The sequence below is a fragment of the Anopheles merus genome, chromosome X (assembly GCF_017562075.2).
Source record: "Anopheles merus strain MAF chromosome X, AmerM5.1, whole genome shotgun sequence".
Taxonomy (NCBI): Eukaryota; Metazoa; Arthropoda; class Insecta; order Diptera; family Culicidae; genus Anopheles; species Anopheles merus.
In genome coordinates, this window is record NC_054081.1 from 5,635,036 (window position 1) to 5,651,785 (window position 16,750).

The window sequence follows — 16,750 nt, forward strand, 5'->3', positions numbered from 1 at the left end:
CCCAACACTTACAGCAAGCCGTTTCCTCGTCCGTGCCATCGTCGCAGTCACGCTTGCCGTCGCACAGCTTCGACTTGACAATACACTTGGCCTGGCCGTTCGGGCCGCCCCGCGGGCACAGGAACTTGTTGTCCGGGCAGGCGATCGCGGTACAGTTCGCCTCGTCGCTCTCGTCCGAGCAGTCGTGGTAGCCGTCGCAGTGGAACGTGGCCGGTATGCACAGCGCATTTGCACAGCGGAACTGGCCACCGTGGCAGGGTGGGAAGTCTGCAAAAACAAAAACACAAACCCAAGTGTCACATTACGTCACATCCATTTGCTCTCCAGAGAGCCGCAAAAAAAAAACAAAAACAAATACTTACTGCAGCCCACCTCGTCCGAGTTGTCGCCACAGTCGTTCTTGTGGTTGCACTTCAGCGCCGTATCGATGCAGCGCACCCCGTTGGCGCACCGGAACTGGTCGAGCCGGCAGGCCGTGCCCGGGCAGCCCTCCTCGTCCTTGCCCGTCCGGCAGTCCAGGTAGCCGTCGCAGCGCTTCTCCTTTGGCACACAGATCTCCGCCACGCGCCCGTTCAGCGAGACGCCGAGCGACGGTGCACCGCACCGGATGTCGTCCGTTTGGCACTTGCGGTACGCTGGGGGTGGGAGGGGGTGGAGGAAACAAGGGAAGTGGAGTAACGATTTATTGGTACCGTTTTGTAGCAAATCCGGTATAAGTGAGTGGAAAATTAAATCTGCGCAACGCGCAATAAATTGCGGGATACAAACAAATATCCCAAAAATGTTTGGGAAAGAAACCTAAATACCATAGGGCAAACCTGTAACTCTTCGACTCAGTAGGCCACTCACAATAGCTTTTCAGATATCTCAGTGAGTCCAGTTCTTGATTTCGTGAGTCGTTGCCGGTACATTTAGAGTCTGAGGCATCAATTTTTGACATCGATGTGCATCAATGTTTGCCTCTAACGTTCAACAAATGGTTTTGTCTGTTCAGATTTATGAAAACTTAGCTGTGTTGTATCAAATGTTACACACCATTGTTTATGCCTGAGGACGCACGACGACTTAGCAGACACCACTGAAACTTTCGAAATCTATATGGCGATTGTAATTTTTGATTTTCTACTGATTGCATTATTCATCATGCGACTTAAAACCAATAATTTTGGGGGAAAAAACAACCCAAAACAGTTTCAAAAGTCCGTGTACCTATATTGGATATCTGAGAGACTAAAGTTCATGCCATAGACAACTATCAATTGGATACACTGTAAAAAATAGGAGCCTTAGAGGCTTAGAGTGACAACGCCTGCAACATACCATTCTGTCGAGTAATTGCTCTTATCGCCTGGCTGAGTGATTTGAATTAATGATAGGAATTTTCAACAAAAATGTAGCCTAACTGATTGTCTGTGGGGACTAGAGTGAATTCTGCAATATATTGATCTTTGGTACATATTTTTCGCACCAAGGAACGTGGATTGGTCCTCCAATCATCAAAAGAACTTAACATTCATCAAAAAAAACTTACATTACATATTTTTAATTCCTGCATTATCCGAGCGGGCCATATCAAATTCACTCTGTCCAGAGTACATCTAAAATTTATGTATTGTAAACGTTTTTGTTCAAACAGGTTCAAAGAATATGCTTATTTTGTAAAAAAAATAACATCTAGTATATCTTTTTATCAGGATTTTGAGCTAAAATTGATTGCAATTTTGAACCCTTGTCCAGGTCTTTAGGGTTTTCAACTCTGGGAAGTCCGTCGAATTTAAGAATGCTCTTCCCATTCTTTGATTTTACCATCAACTGAAAATGTTAATCATCATACAGACAAACTACCAATGCAGTAGGTGTAAATTTCTGTTCAATCTAAGCAAAAAATGCATAAAAAGTGAATAAAAGCCCGAAGGTAGAAGTAATTAGCAGCTCGTTTTGTTTGCTCGTGCACTGTACAACGGATGTTACAGCGTCAAGGGGGTCCATCTGCCGTCTGGATGCTTTCGTAACCTTAATCGTCGTGTTCTTACGCCTTCCCCCCTACCTCCTACGTTTGCCATCTAGTAGGCAGTGGTACAATCTACCATTTGCGCAAACATTGTTCACCCTGGACAATCGAACATTGCTAGCGAGTGTCGTCATAGATGCAATAAAGTTGGATTATAGCTAGAATAGAGTGGCTTGGAGTGTGTTTTTTTTCTCACCTAATGCTCTAAAGTTATCCCATTACGACAATGTCCAATTCTTGCTAACTACTTGCTTTGTGAGTAACTAATGGCAATTTGTTTATAACTTTGATCTCCTGCGTTTATTTGATACATGCTGTTACAACTGACTAGCTCTGGCTAGTTAATATATCGCTGCAACGTAGCCTTCGACATCAGCAGATCTCTGGGGAGTCACCCGCTGGACAAGAGCCCAGTCACGTACACTAGCACGCCGATTCGTGCCAAACGCTGACCTCATCCCAACCTGCTGTCCCAACAGTTGCACCCCTTCCCCCCTCTTACTCCCCCACAAGGATACTTACTGCAGTCGGATTCGTCCGTACCGTCGACACAATCGATCGTCATGTCGCATTTGTAGTGGGGTGGAATGCAGTACGTCTTGTTAAACACGTACTGACCGCAGCTGATCTGTCCCGGTTCGCACTCGGGCGGCGCTGAGAGAGAGATAGAGAGGAAGAAAGAGAGGGATATAGAATGGTAAGATAGATGAGATAGGCCTATCCCGGCCGCTCCAGCACTACTTACGACAATGGTTCAGCTCGTCCTCGCCCTTATCGCAGTCCTTCTGATAGTTGCAGACCGACGTCTGCGGTATACACTTTCCCTCGGGGCACTTGAACGTTCCGAACGGACATGGCACGTCTGTTTCATTACTAAATATACTGCCACCTGGAGAGAGAGAGAGAGAGAGAGAGAGAGAGAGAGAGAGAGAGAGAGGGAAGAGAAAAAAAGAGAAGGATAGATAATTAATAACAGCATGACGAGTGCAGATTGAGGCACACAAAAAAAAAGGTAACAGCCAGGCAGTGGCGGATTTAGGGTGTTGGGGGCCCTAAGCGTTAAAAGGATTGGAGGCCCCCGCTTGGTGTCGACCGGGGGGGTGTGCATATGGTTGCATTAGGTTTTGAATCAAACACACTTTAATGGTTTGCACGGGGGGGGGGGGGGGGTGTGTTCAGAATGCTTGGCCTGGGCAGAATCCTGGGCCCCAATAGTTTATGAGTCCCTTCATCCATGGGGCCCCTAACTAGCACAGAAGATCTTGCTGAGACTACTGTACACATTGTTCTATATGCTAGAATTACCATACACGGGGCCCCTACATTGACGGGGCCCCCCGCGGCCGCTCAGTCCGCGCACCGTTAAATCCGCCACTGCAGCCAGGGACCTCCCCGCATGAGCGCAAATTGCGTTCCCGCGTTTCCCGCTAGGCAGCGAACCTCCGAAATGTTTCCCCACGCTTCTCGGGCCGGATATTGCTCGGGGCCCCCCCTTGGGCTTCTACTGTGTGAGTGTGTGTGCGCCCGTCCCGTAAATAAGCATTGATTGATGGTAGATTCCGCCCGATCTTCCGCCGCATCTTGTCCGCTCGAATCTCGGACCATAATAATGACCGTACGACGACAAACGACGACGAACGACGACAACAACTGCGCGACGACGACGACGACGATGATGATGATGATAATGATGATGAAGCTAATGTGAATAACGCTATTGTTACAGTTCGCTGCGGTCGGATAAAGTTCATCCACACATACACAGGCATTTTGTAGAGTTTGCGTGTGCTGCGGGGTCCATTTCATACGCTGCCGCGTTCGTTCTCGCCCGCGTCATCGTCATCCACGTGTACGTGCAGGTTCGTTGTCACTTTTGATCGTTTTCTATTGTGCTTATTAGAACCTGCTGCTGCTGCTATCATTACAGTTTGCATTGTGTAGGATGATGATGGGATGCTCCGAGCGCTTCTCTTTTTTCACCCGAACGTGTACGTGCCCCGAACGTTCCGGAATGGGGAATACGGGCTGGGCGAGCGCTCTACTACCGAACCTCTACTAGCCTGCGAGATGTTACGTACATCTTTCTACCGCCGGCACCTCTGGGAACGTTTGAGACCCACGATGTAAGGTGGTTTTGTAGAGAGAGAGAGAGAGAGAGAGAAAAAACCAAGAAGCAAAAGGTTGTTATGCGCATTCAAGCCGTGCTAGAATACGTGCGCTGTACCCGCTGAGAACCCCAAATCAGTCCCAGGTTCCCCTCCACGTGTGCATTCCGATCGCGCGACTGGAAACCATGTCTGTGAGCCATTGAAACTCTGGGAAATTCACATCGAACAGACACACACACACACACACAAATGCGGGCTAGTATCACACGCGCTTTACGACCCGGACGTGATGCAATTTGACCATTAGCAGGTACGTAAGCGGGCCATAAAGTCTAGCAAACAAAACAACAGCAAAACATCAACCAATCATTCACCTTCAGCTTCTCGCCGCCTGTGCCAAATGCAGCAAAACCGCATCGCAATCACCTCACCTGGCGTACACACAAAAAACACCGACCCACACTGCTGCAGTGCTGAGAACGATTCGCACAGGTTCTGATGCCCGAATATCTGATGCCCGGCGCGAAGGTTAAATCACGGGCTCCGGGGAACGGAACGTGCGAAATTCAACTGTGCAACCTGGGTACGGGTGTGTTTTTTGCTGTTGTTGCTCGTAGTTAGCGGAGTTCTTGGTTTTGTTGTTGTTTTTTCTCTGTTTTTTTTGTTGGTCTCTGGTTGAGATTCCAACATCTCCCACTTCTAGAAGGAGCATTGAGTTTGTTTTGTAGTTGCTGTTGCTCTACTGCTACCATTCCATTCCACTTGAATGCTTCGAGAATGATGCGCCATTCCAGCAGCAAAGCCTCAGATCCCCAGAGGTTGCTGTTGGGTACTGTGGCTGACTTCACAGTTCCTAACGCCCTTGGTTTGTTTATTGTTTCGTCTTGACGCTTAGTTTGGATGTTTGGAATTCGTCTTTGTCGCGATCGCACCGTCTGCAGAAGACGCTTGTGGGGGTTTTGTTGGCCGTCTAGTCTAACTTTTGGAAAATAAACAAACCAACACTGGAGCTGACTCGCGCAAAATATTTCCTCCGTTACTAGCTGTACGAATGTCCAGAGTTTCAGATCCACACACACACATATATTCTGGGTGATCTTCTATTCCATCCCGCAAAGATCTTACCGCCAGCAAGGGCTTGAACAGCTTGAAGAGTCCCTAACGGCATGACTCCAACAAGTGCGTCGTTATTAGGAGATTGACGTGAAAGTGATCACACACACACACCGTCGTACGCACATACACACACACACATACACACAGTTCGTCTTCTTCCCAAGCTACTCGGTGGTAAAGTAGTTTATTCAATTGAAGCCAAACCAAATTTCCGGTCCCGTGCCCGCGTACTCTCCGTCCCGCGCAAAGCAACCGAGTGCGTTTCGTCACGCAACGGCGCTTCGTGAAGGAAAATGCTGGATGCTGGGTTCGCCCCCCTCCCTCCCCCCGTTCGCCCTCGACCGCACCCAGTGGATAGAATGTCAATTCCGCAGGAGGGTTCATCATTGCCCATCATTGGCGACACCAATGGGTGTAGTGGCGTTGCTTTCCACCGAGTGTGCCGTGTGCTTCCCTTGCGGGGTCCGTGTCTTGGCACAATGGCCAGTATTCATGTGCGAACACACACACACACACACACACACACTTCAGCGTCCAGCGTGGCCCAAACGATGGGATCCGCCGCAGGCAGGCAGGATTGATAACGGCCGAAACGAAGGGCACGGTGCTGAGGGAGGGTGCGGCCCGTTTATTTACATTTCCCGTGCGATCGGGCCGTCGCTGTACGGCGATGGGAGAAAATAACAAAGCAAGCAAACCCCAGGCGCGTAGAACGTTTTTCTTCGTGCCTCACCAGCTCCCGTTCGGGCTTGTTGGGTTTCGGTCTCGGAGTGCAAAGACTGGTTTCCGTTCCGGTGGCGCTCGTCCGGCTTAGCGCAAGGGAAAGCCTCTTTCCAGTTAAAAAAAAAAGATAAAGATGGTCGCATGACCAAGACGCAACACGCCAACAAGCGTGCGTAAGGCGGAAAGAAGCAGTCGAAATGGAAAACCGAAGCACGGGTGTGCGGGTATACGTGTATATCGTAATAATGCAAGCTGACGAGCTTTTCCGCTTTTTCTTCACCCTCCCCACACACACACACACACACACACACACACACCACACACACACACACCACACACACACACACACACACACACACACACACACACACACACATACATACACTCTTTTGCACTAACCGGCTCAATCATCCTTTTCCGGATTCCGGTACACTCTCCGGGGTTCGTCTTGTGTGTCTTGTTTTGGAATTTTCAGCCGCTCGAAATCTTGTCCGCCTTACCGGAGGCTCGTAAAATGTATATTAAACCCGTTCACACACACACACACACACACACACACACACACACACACACACACACACACACACACACACACACACGCAGACAAACCGTTTGGTATGGTTTTGCTGTGTCGTTTTCCCGTGTGCGAGACCTGTGGCAGGTTGTTGTGGGGAGTAGGGCCCATGGTTTAACCCATAAAATTCCCCAGTCGCCAGACGAACCGAGAACTGGTTACAGTTGTTTTTTGTTTCCTTCAACCAGAGGAAGCACTCCATCTTGTGCGGCAAATGTAGGACACAGCTCGAAAATTCAAAATAAAAAGCATTAAAAATGCGATTTGGCACATATATATATATGCAAAATACTCTCCTCCAGAGATTGGACATCCGTTTTCGATATTTGTGCGATATCTTCTGTCTACATTGCATGTTTCTTCTTTTTGTTCTTCTTTTTTATACCTTATCAATGATCCACCTCCAATATATGTCTGCTTAAAAGTTTATTATTAGTATTTTACCAATATGCCAATTATGCTAGTATGGATTTGAACGCACGACCTGTGAGATGTCAGGAAGAGCACTTTGCCGCTGGACCGCAAGCGCACCTGATTCGAAGCGCGTTAAAATTGGTTCAGTATCCGCCAAGCCTGTGCATGCTGGTAATTAACCAGTTAAGCCGGCATCTTGTATTGTACGCCAGATTCACCAATCCTGTTACTCTAACTAAAAAATTTTGATCAAATCTTCTCCCTGTATTGATTTCTTCTTATTTGTTATCGCGTTACAATCAAACGCGTTACGCATGTTTTACTTTACTAAAAATAAATGTATTTGTTTGTTTCTTTTTCACTGTCTCCTATTTACTGTCCACTGTCACAACCATTGCCCATGATTGTGAAATACTGTGGGTAGAAATAACGTTGTGAAATGCTGCGCTGCCTGTCTATTGATGCGAAAAATAAGAATACTCGCATCTTGAAATAACATAACGTCGTTTGAGACGCATTGATTTGATCCGGGATTTATGGAACCTTAAAAATGTTAAAAATGTGCCTGAAGATGCGAAAAATAACCAAAAAGGTTGGAGTTTTAAATTCGATCAAACACTTTGTTTCATAAACTATCAGAAAGTGTAAAGCTTTATTTTTTAGTTTTTTTACTGGTCGAATGTCCAGGAAATTATGGTAAGTTTGCGTGGAAATATTAAAGAAACTGCAACAGAAGTGAAAAGCTGAGTGAAAAGCTCTAACTAAGCTCTCTTTTTCCGTGCACTGCGATCGGTGCACCTTTAACCTTTTCCACCTTTTTAAAATATTTTTGCGTGTGTGTGTGTTGTTTTTTTTCGTGTTTTTTTTTGTTTTAAATTGCCGCCTGAAAACGGTTCGCCCGCCAATGCTTCATTCGACGCTTTACAGCCCGGGGAGCGGTACCATACCTGTCGTTAGTGGTTAATACCATTTCCACACTCCTCCCCCCCTTTTGCCTTCCGTTCAAAACTATTCAGAATCGTAAAATAAAGGCCCGAGTAAAAAAACCCATCCCTGAAGCCGCCCCCAAAAAAAACCCAATCCAGATCAACGATTCAACCGGGAAAGTACGACCTGGGGGATGGTTGAGGGGTTGCCGCTCTCAGAAAAGGGGGGGGGGAGGGAGGCGAAAGTGAAAGTTCCAGTTCCAACTTTCCACCACCAACACCCCCGCCGCACGCAAGCACAGTTCAAAATCCTCGCCTCGACGCGGACGGCGTTAAAAAGGAAAGGAAAGCAGAAAAGGAAAACATCCAAACCCCCCTTCGCCCTCCTACCATTATGTCGAAGGGGTGATGGGGTAGGGGAGGGAGGGGGGGAGCCATTGGGGCATCCGTTCGGATTGCGATTTTGCTCGCTTTTACGATGCACCGCGCGGCGCAACTTCCCTTTTCCGGTTTTGCTCGAAACTCATGACCGCCGCCGCCGCCGCCGCCACTGTGTGCGTGAGGAAAGACGATACACGATAGCGAGCGAAACAAACAGTGGGGGGGAGGGGGGAGGGAAAGGGGTTGATGTAGCCACGGCTTGATTAACTTCCTTCTTTATCGGGTGGCGCTCTGAAACCGGAAAAAATGGAGGAAGAAGCAAACCTGAAATTGAGGAGTTTGTGCCTTTTTTTTGCTGTTTGCTGCTGCGACTAGCGGGAGGAAGGAAAAGTTCAATCGCACGCTGGGGCCGTAAGAGCTAGTATAAAGGCCAAAGAGAGAGAGAGAGATAGAGAGAGAGAGAGAGAGAGAGAGAGAGACGCCGAGAGAAAGAAACGAGGTCGAGAGAAAAGGTGCCTGATCGTACCGAAAAGCATCAAGAAAACTTCGGCCGCTCTTGTAACCTTTCTTTTCCTTCGCTGCTTATTTTCGCCCGGCTCCATTCGCTGCGCCTAGCGACGACCCTTTCACTCAGCGTGAAGATATGTGCTTCTGCGTGTTTCGCACTTTTCAAACCAGCCAAGCAGTTCGACACACATCTTTATCATTTCGAGTTTGGATTCGATTTTGGTTTCTACCCCCAAGGCTTTGCCCGTTTTATGAGTGTTTTCCGTTCATTTCCCTCTTTCCGCCCCGATCGCAGACAGGCCGCCAATTTCCCTTTCTCCTTCACTTATCACTTATCAGGCCCCACGATCAGTGCGGGCTTAGCGTGTGAGTGCGTGCGTTACTTTCCTTGCTCGATTTGGTTCGGCATTTCTTTACGTGTTTCGTTTTTTTGTTTTTTTTTTTTGAGGTGCTTCCTATTAGCTCCTGTTGGCCATTATCGAGCTGAAGTATGCAAGCTGTACTTCTGTGTTGCATATCTTTCGCCCTTTTCAGCTTGTCGTGTGCGAATTCCAGCCAACAGCGGCAGCAGCCATGATTGCATGATTTGCTATGAGTGATGAGCATGGAAATTCGGACATGCGAACATTTGCATACGGCGCACGTTATGCGAATTACTTTTCCTATGCCTCTCTGGGTTCTCTGTGCTCTGTTTCCAACCGAAATTGAATTGCGCAAAGCGGTGGCACGAGAGAGAGCAGCAGGCGCGTAAAAACAAAGCGACAGACGAGAGCGCCAAACTCGCCAAACAATCCCAAATGCACGGTGGTGAAACATTGCTGCGAGTTGTGAAATATACACCGCAAAGAAATGTTAAGCTCGTAGTCGAAATGGATGAGCTGTGCGTGTGTGTGTATGTGTGTATGAGTATTTTTGTCATCCTTTCTAGCGTAATCTCGCTATCAAACGTGTCAGCGCATTGTGCTTTGTCACAACCGCTCCATCTCGTTCCCATCGGCAGCTGTGTGCCATCGTGCCCTTTTCTCGCCTGAAGCTCGGCTGAAATGTCGAACGTGCAGGCACGAAGAGAAAATGGGGATGTGAGATGAGATCGTTCGATCTGATGGAACCATGGAGAAGACGAGCCTTGACGGCGCGGTTGGGCCATCAAACAAAAGAGAAAACACTGGAATTATATCACGCCAGAAGCGTGAACGGGGTAGGTGGTTGAGGCCTTGCTATTCCCCCAATGCTTGGAGCTCGGCAAAGCCTCCACACTATCTAGAGCCGGAAGAATAGGATTTAGTTTTGTTTTATAGAGGCGAGATCGAGCTTGTGTATTGATTCCTTTCTCTCGCTCTCACACGACGGGAGCTTCTGGCTCCCGGGTTTAACAGGCCAAGCAGCTAGCAACCACTCGGCAAGCTGTTTCGGCAACTGTTTGGGAAATGAGCAAAATCCGACGCATTGCACAAGCTGGTGCAATTTGTTCGCAGCACAGCACGCGGCCAGTTGAAAGTTGATGGTGGGGCTCCTTTCGAAAAGCTGGCTGATTTTCCTGCTTTCAATGTCACAGCGTTCTATTTTTAGCGGAGTTGAAGATACCTTAAGATACCCTATTAAGATCCGAGCAGGAGATTGAGGTCACAAACATTGGATGTTTAAAATTGTAAGTGTGGACTTCGGGGAAAAAACCCCAAATCGTCGGAGATGGCTAGAGCAGTCCAGCATTTCAAGGCAATCTTGCAGCAGAGAAACGATGTTATGCCTGTTGTGTAAGAGGATCTCGATGTCTTTAGGAAGATCTTGGATGAGTTTATCAGCAAACGGTTGTCGAAGCAAGAGTTTACGGTGGATCTGGTTTAGAAGATTCTAGCGAGCTAGGAGCTACATCTACTGCATGGTCGTACTTTAGATAATTGGGATACGCTTGGAAATAGCAATCTCTAGACTCTGAAGTCTTGAAAAGAAATCTTGAAGCAGAGTAGAAGTATCTGCAAGATCTTTTAATCAAAATTTGGAAACTTTCAAGCATGACATCTTAGACCAATACATTGAATCTAAGCTCTGTGATACAAACTGTCTGAGATATTTTAGGCCTTTTAGCTCTTTTAGATGTTTACACGTAGAATTGGAAAAGGGTCACCAATATTTGTTTCAAAAACATTGAAAACATTATTTGTTTCTATATCAAGAATTGGAAGTAGCACGCTGTTCATCAGCTACGCAAACTGTTGTAATATCTGGTAGGAATGGTTTGCAGAATTAATCTCCAGCTAGATTCGTAACACAACCTCCTATCCTATTCCCATCCCCCAATACCAGATCCCACAAGGTGCGCAACACTTACCTATTGCTAACAATGACTCGGCGTGGATAGTGGTGGACAGGAAGGCGATCGCGACCAGCGGCAACAGCAGCCAGCTCGGTGTCCTCGAAGCCCCCCGGACCATCCTCCTCCACCTCGGTCGCCAGCCGGTTCCGCTCCCGTCGTTCGGCGTTGAGAGCTCCATGCCGCGCAACTGGGTGTGCCCCCAGTCGACACACCGCCGCGTCCTCGCTTCCTCGCTGTTTGTTTTATGGGCAGGCAAGGTTCGGGTGCTACGGTTCCCTGGTTTCTTCGCGTACCACACTACCAACAAACCCGTTCCCAACTAGCCGCGCTTCCGGGGCCGGTTTCCTGGTTGGCTACTCCAACAGCCACAGCTACTACTACTACTACTACCGCGGCTGCTACTGTTGCTGTACCGCCGCGACACCTTTCATGCCTTCTCCGGGTTCGGGCGCTTTCCACGCGCAGCTCCACGGACACGAGCGCGAAAAGCAGACGACGAACCCGCCGTTTCTGTCACTGACGAGGTGCACGCACGGCTACTGTCACCCACTAGCTTACACCGAATGCACTCTCACACACAGACACACACACACACACTGTTAAAAACACGCACAGAGCACGCGATCGTGCGCACGCACGCACACACGCACCTCACTTGATGTGTGCGCGAATCTGCACAAATTATACACGGTATACTAAACTAGGTAATTAGGGAAGGAAAACAAACGAAACAAAATATCAGCTGAATGCAGCAAAGCACTCGATTCTAGAGTTTCCCGCGCGGGCGCCAGGAAAGAGTGGAATCGTGTGCTGCTGCGTGTGCCGCCGCTGCTGCCGCCCACGAGGTTGGTTGCTTGCTGTAGTTTTGGTTGATAGGAATTTCGGTTTATGTGTTTCTTTTGATAGTAGCAGCTGCACTGAAGGACTGTACACACTTTGTCAAGTACTTGTGCACACACACACACACATAGGCACACACACACACACACATACACAACGGCACCTGTATGCAAAGAGAAAATGGAAAAGAAAAAAAAACGAATATTAGTATACAGGTTGCTGACGACATTTGTGGGGCACCGGCACGGTTTTTGCACCTAGTCTATCATCCCGGGCGCGGCGGATCGAACTTCGGACGTGCGTCTTAAAGCGAAATGGCCGAAAGTTCCTAAGAAAGAGGTACGGCCTCTTAAGGCACAACGACCTTTCCCATCTCTGGCCGTGTCTCTTTTGTTCGCGTACACCACTCCTCCTACGGGGTTCGCCCGTTTTTGACAGCGGCTGTCAAACGTATGCGCCGGGGGAGGAGGAGGGGGGAGATTTGTGTTGTTTTGCCCCACTCCCCACCCCCACCCCCTCCCTTCCACTGTAAGAACAAACCCCGCAAACAAGCAAAGAATCGTGACGTGTGCTTTCCATTCGCTCTTGCCCCGCTGCTGCCGGGCGATTGTGTTCGTTCTCTGCTGCGCTAGCTTCCATTGGCTGTCACAGCGCACACACGGCGCGGGTTCTAGCGGCGCATTCAAAATGGTCACCCGGTGTACGGTCGCCGCGAGAGGTGGAGCGGGCGGCCAATCATACGAGCAATAGTGGAACGTGGCTGGGGTGAGGGGGCGGTAGGTTCGTCGCTTGCCGGGCGAAAGAGGTGATATCATCATCAGCTCAAAACCCCCCTCCAACCACCACCACCACCCTTGGGACCCGACCCGAAGAGCGCACGGTAATGATTTTGCTTCTTGCTTCCATTTTTTTTTCTCTCCCATCTTCTTCTCTCTGTTTTCCTCCCAACACACCGGCTGCACATACACACACACACACACACACACACACACACACACACACACACACACACACAGACACTCGGTGCTCGAAGCGGACGGGATTGTTTCGCAGAAGGCAAAGCGAAAAGGGCAAACTGATGGCTGAAGGAGGGCAGTGGGGAAGGGAAGCTGTGGCTGGCTGTGCGAGCGGCGAGTGCGAGTGGAAACCTTTGGGCACGGGGGATGATGGTAACGGTACATTCCGGCTTGACAAATGAAGTTTTATTTTTCCTTCCACGTACCGCGCCCAACCACCCCTCCCCTCCTCCTCTTCCTACCTCGTTTGGAACGGGACACAGCACAGTGTTTGCTGCGCTGGAATCACGGCAAAATGAACCCGAGGAACTAACTGGTTGGGGAGTGAAGGAGGCGCACTGTGTGTGTGTGTGTGTGTGTGCACACGGTAAACCATGTACCGTGTGTTTCCCAGCGCCACCCACCTCCCCGGCACAGCCGTTGAAAGTCGCACCAGAACCACCAGCGTGCGGTGGTGCAAAAGACTTCAACGGGCGAACCGTGCGGCACAAGCGACGAACCCCTACCGCCACGCGAACCCACCATCCTTGCTCGCACGCCGCGGACGTGGTGGTTTTGTGCGGCCACGTCAGATTCATGCGATTGGTTGGCGCTCTTTTTTTCTTCTTTTTCGCCGGGCTTTCGGTTCTGAATGAAAACACATTCTGCGAAACAACCCACGAACCCACTGTGTGTGAGCGCGCGCGCCGTTGTGTGCGTTTTCGCTTCACCGTGCGAGAAGTCACTAATCCATTCTAGGGGAGGAGAGGGGTGTGAAACAAAAAAAAAACAGAAAACAAGCCCCTTCCTCCCGTCCCACAGCTCCTCCTTTCTGGCAACACGCAAATGCGCTGTGAAAATAAAGTCAAAAGCCCTCTGCTATTCATTACGCAGCATTAATGCAGCAGCAAAACAAAACAACAAGTGGGAAGAAAAACGAATTCAAAAATAGACACACATACACACACACACGCACGCACGCACGCGAGAGCGCGTGCGTTCAATCTCAGAACACAATCGGGTTTCCCTCCGGTGCATTAAGCATTTATGAATGCAGCTTTCCGACCGGTGGTGCGTCCGGGCCTGGCTACAGACTGCTGTTGCAAATTGCTTTGGCTTTTGTTTTTCTGGGTGCGTTTTTTTTTTTTCAATGATTAATTCGCTTACCACCCCTTTCCCTAACGGCTTTTGATAGCCCCCTTTAACGCAAAAAAACGGTAATGCGTACACCAGCGGCAAAATGAACGGCACGCGTCACGCGCAAAATGGGGAGTAGCGCGTGAGGCATTAGCAACAAACACATACACACCCATACACACAAACATGGAGGGATTTGTGTGTGTGTGTGTGCATGGAAATTTATTTGGCGAACGCGAAACGATCGCCTCGTTCCCTTCCGTGTTCGATCATCCTCATCACCAGTGACCAGGCGCAGGCGAAAGTAGATCGCGGGGTGAGGGTGAGAGTGTGCGAAATAAAAAATTAATATAATCACTCTCACCCCGCAACAACCCTACCCCCCCCGTGGACTTTTCATTCACATTGCTTTTTCCACCGCCGGAGCTGAATCAAACCTTCGGGGCTCTAACATTAAGGAGTGAGATAGCGATAGAATTTGAAGTCTGTGTGTGTGTGTGTGTGTATGTGTGTGTGTGGTTTTCTTTTTCTGTGTGTTTTTTTTTTTTTGGGTGAGACGTTGAGTTCGCATTGGAACGACACACAACTTTCTCCCGACCCAGCCGGGCCCGCCGGGGCCGATCGATTAGTGTGTATGTGTGTTGGGTAAAGAATTGGGGGAAGACACCAAAAAGAAGGAAAAAAAACACAAAATTGTACGCATAATAAATGAGTTCACCCAATCGGAAAGCCAAGTCGGATGCAGTGCGGATATGCGCGGCTGAAAATAAGTAAGCTTTCAGCCTGGTTTGCTTGCTGCTTCTGCGATTGATTGTGGATGCGAACCGGTACTGACCGGTTGTGGCTCGTTCGGGTTTCCCATCCCCGTTCTGCTGCCTGCGGTGCCCTGGACGTTCTACGGTAAGTTAAGATTTGCTAGACGAGCGAACAAACAAAAAAAAAACTTCACTTCGAACTCTTGAAGAGCTAGAAGCTTGCTCGCTGACGTCACAAGCCGCCTAAAAAATAGGGAGGGAGTGTACAAGCAAAGTAGCAAACACGCTGTTGCGAAGTGCTAGCAAGCTATCGGCAGCAGAGCGAGGAGTGGGTGCGAAAAAAAAGCACACTCAAGTACAATGAAAAATCGTAAAATAAATAAACACGAAACCGCGAAGCAACAGGCGACAAAAAAGAGCCTTATCCAAGACCTAGCAACGGTCTGCAATTTCAAACAAAAATAAAAAACGATTCCGCACCCATAAAAGATGCAGATGAGTCGTGCTGCGTGTAAATTTGCTGCTCCGCTCAGAATGTGGGCCAAGAAAAAGAGATAGAGTCTATCATCCCCCCCCCCCCCCCACCACCCCCGTATCCTCCATCACCGCTCCATCACCCACTCGGAGACAGGATGGTCGCTCGACCACGGTGGAGTGGCTGCTTCGGTGTCCCCCGTCAGCAGGGGGCAAGAGGCAAGAAAAGTTCCCCATTGGGAGAAAGAAGAGAGGAAAAAAGGGGTCACAAGCAACGAAGACGCGGAAACACGTTTTCGTTTAACACCTTCACGGCTGACGGGAAGGAACTGGCGGCATGAAAGAAGCGAGTTGTTGCGCGACCCAGAAGAGTTGGCCCCGGCAGGGCTCTACTTAGAGCAGGGCCGGTTCGAAACCGACGCTTCGCAACTGGAAAGGCTTACTTCTAATAAGCGACACAGTCACGCACACACACACATACAGAGAATATTGCCTTTAAAAAATAAAAAATAAAAAAAAAATTTATTTTTCACAAAAAGCAATACAAAAGACTTGGCTCTAAGAGAGCAAAACATTTAAGAAAAAAAAACCATCCCCATGATGAAGCAGTTCGTCATTATTAACCTTCAATGTGGTTTGTTTGTTCCCGGGTGTGTGTGTGTGTGTGTTTTTTTTGCCTTCTCTCTCGCAGCGTGCCAACGTCCTCAAAACGAAGAACTGAAACGCAACTGGGCGACAGAAACGCGCAAGCGACGAACCTTGCACACACCACACCGAGAACGAGAACGTTCTCCGCCGCTCATCTGATGTGTTCCTATCGGTACAACACCACCACATACACACACACACACACATGCGCACATTTCTACGTGGTTATGTGGGACCAGTTTTGTAACACGTTGACCGGAACTTCACACGCAAAAAAAAGGAAAAAAAAGCATAAAAATAAACGCCGGAAAATGCGTCTTTTTCTATGTGCGCAAATTGTGGTTGCGTGTGTGTGTGTGTGTATTGCGTTTGAAAGCCATTTGAAAGCAAATTCAGCTGTTGTTGTTGTTGAAAATGTTCGATCGCTATTAATCGATCCTTGGGGTTCGACCACAACATTTGACGGATGCATGTGCAGGCTTTGGAAGAACACTCGCAATACTTCCTCAAACACTCACACATCTGTACAAACGAAACGCAAAAAAAAGGATTAAAAGGAGGAAACCTCAAACCAGAAGAAGCGGATCGTTAACGCACTGCAGTGTTGGTCAGCAGCATTAAAGAATGGATGACAGAATCACGCACACACCTTCCTTGTGTGTGGCTGTGTTTGTGTGCCCGATTACGTTGGAGTGGTCTTTGAAGCAGCGCAAAAAAAAACAACAAACAATAACAACATTAACACAACAAAAACAAGAAACCGAAAAAAAACACACACCAAAAACGCCACCAGAACGCAACGGAAGTGGCACCGAAACGCACCTTTC

The 16,750-nt window shown here is 48.7% G+C and overlaps 1 protein-coding gene across 8 annotated transcripts in view; it reads right to left on the reverse strand.

Moving 5' to 3' along the window:
- LOC121597595 (low-density lipoprotein receptor-related protein 2) overlaps positions 1-16,750 on the reverse strand; it is a 52,099-nt gene that overhangs the window by 20,496 nt on the left and 14,853 nt on the right. For 4 of the 8 annotated variants that reach the window (XM_041924103.1, XM_041923834.1, XM_041923925.1 and 1 more), the window contains exons 2-6: positions 11,090-11,774; positions 2,757-2,900; positions 2,534-2,665; positions 363-635; positions 13-267 (exon numbers count right to left, since the gene is read on the reverse strand). In XM_041924103.1, coding sequence (XP_041780037.1) covers positions 13-267; positions 363-635; positions 2,534-2,665; positions 2,757-2,900; positions 11,090-11,252 — 967 coding nt within the window. In that variant the 5' untranslated portion in view covers positions 11,253-11,774. Of the gene's footprint in view, positions 1-12; positions 268-362; positions 636-2,533; positions 2,666-2,756; positions 2,901-11,089; positions 11,775-12,067; positions 12,078-16,750 lie in introns of all 8 variants that reach the window. The other 4 variants (XM_041924008.1, XM_041923672.1, XM_041923751.1 and 1 more) reach the window with 3 other exon arrangements.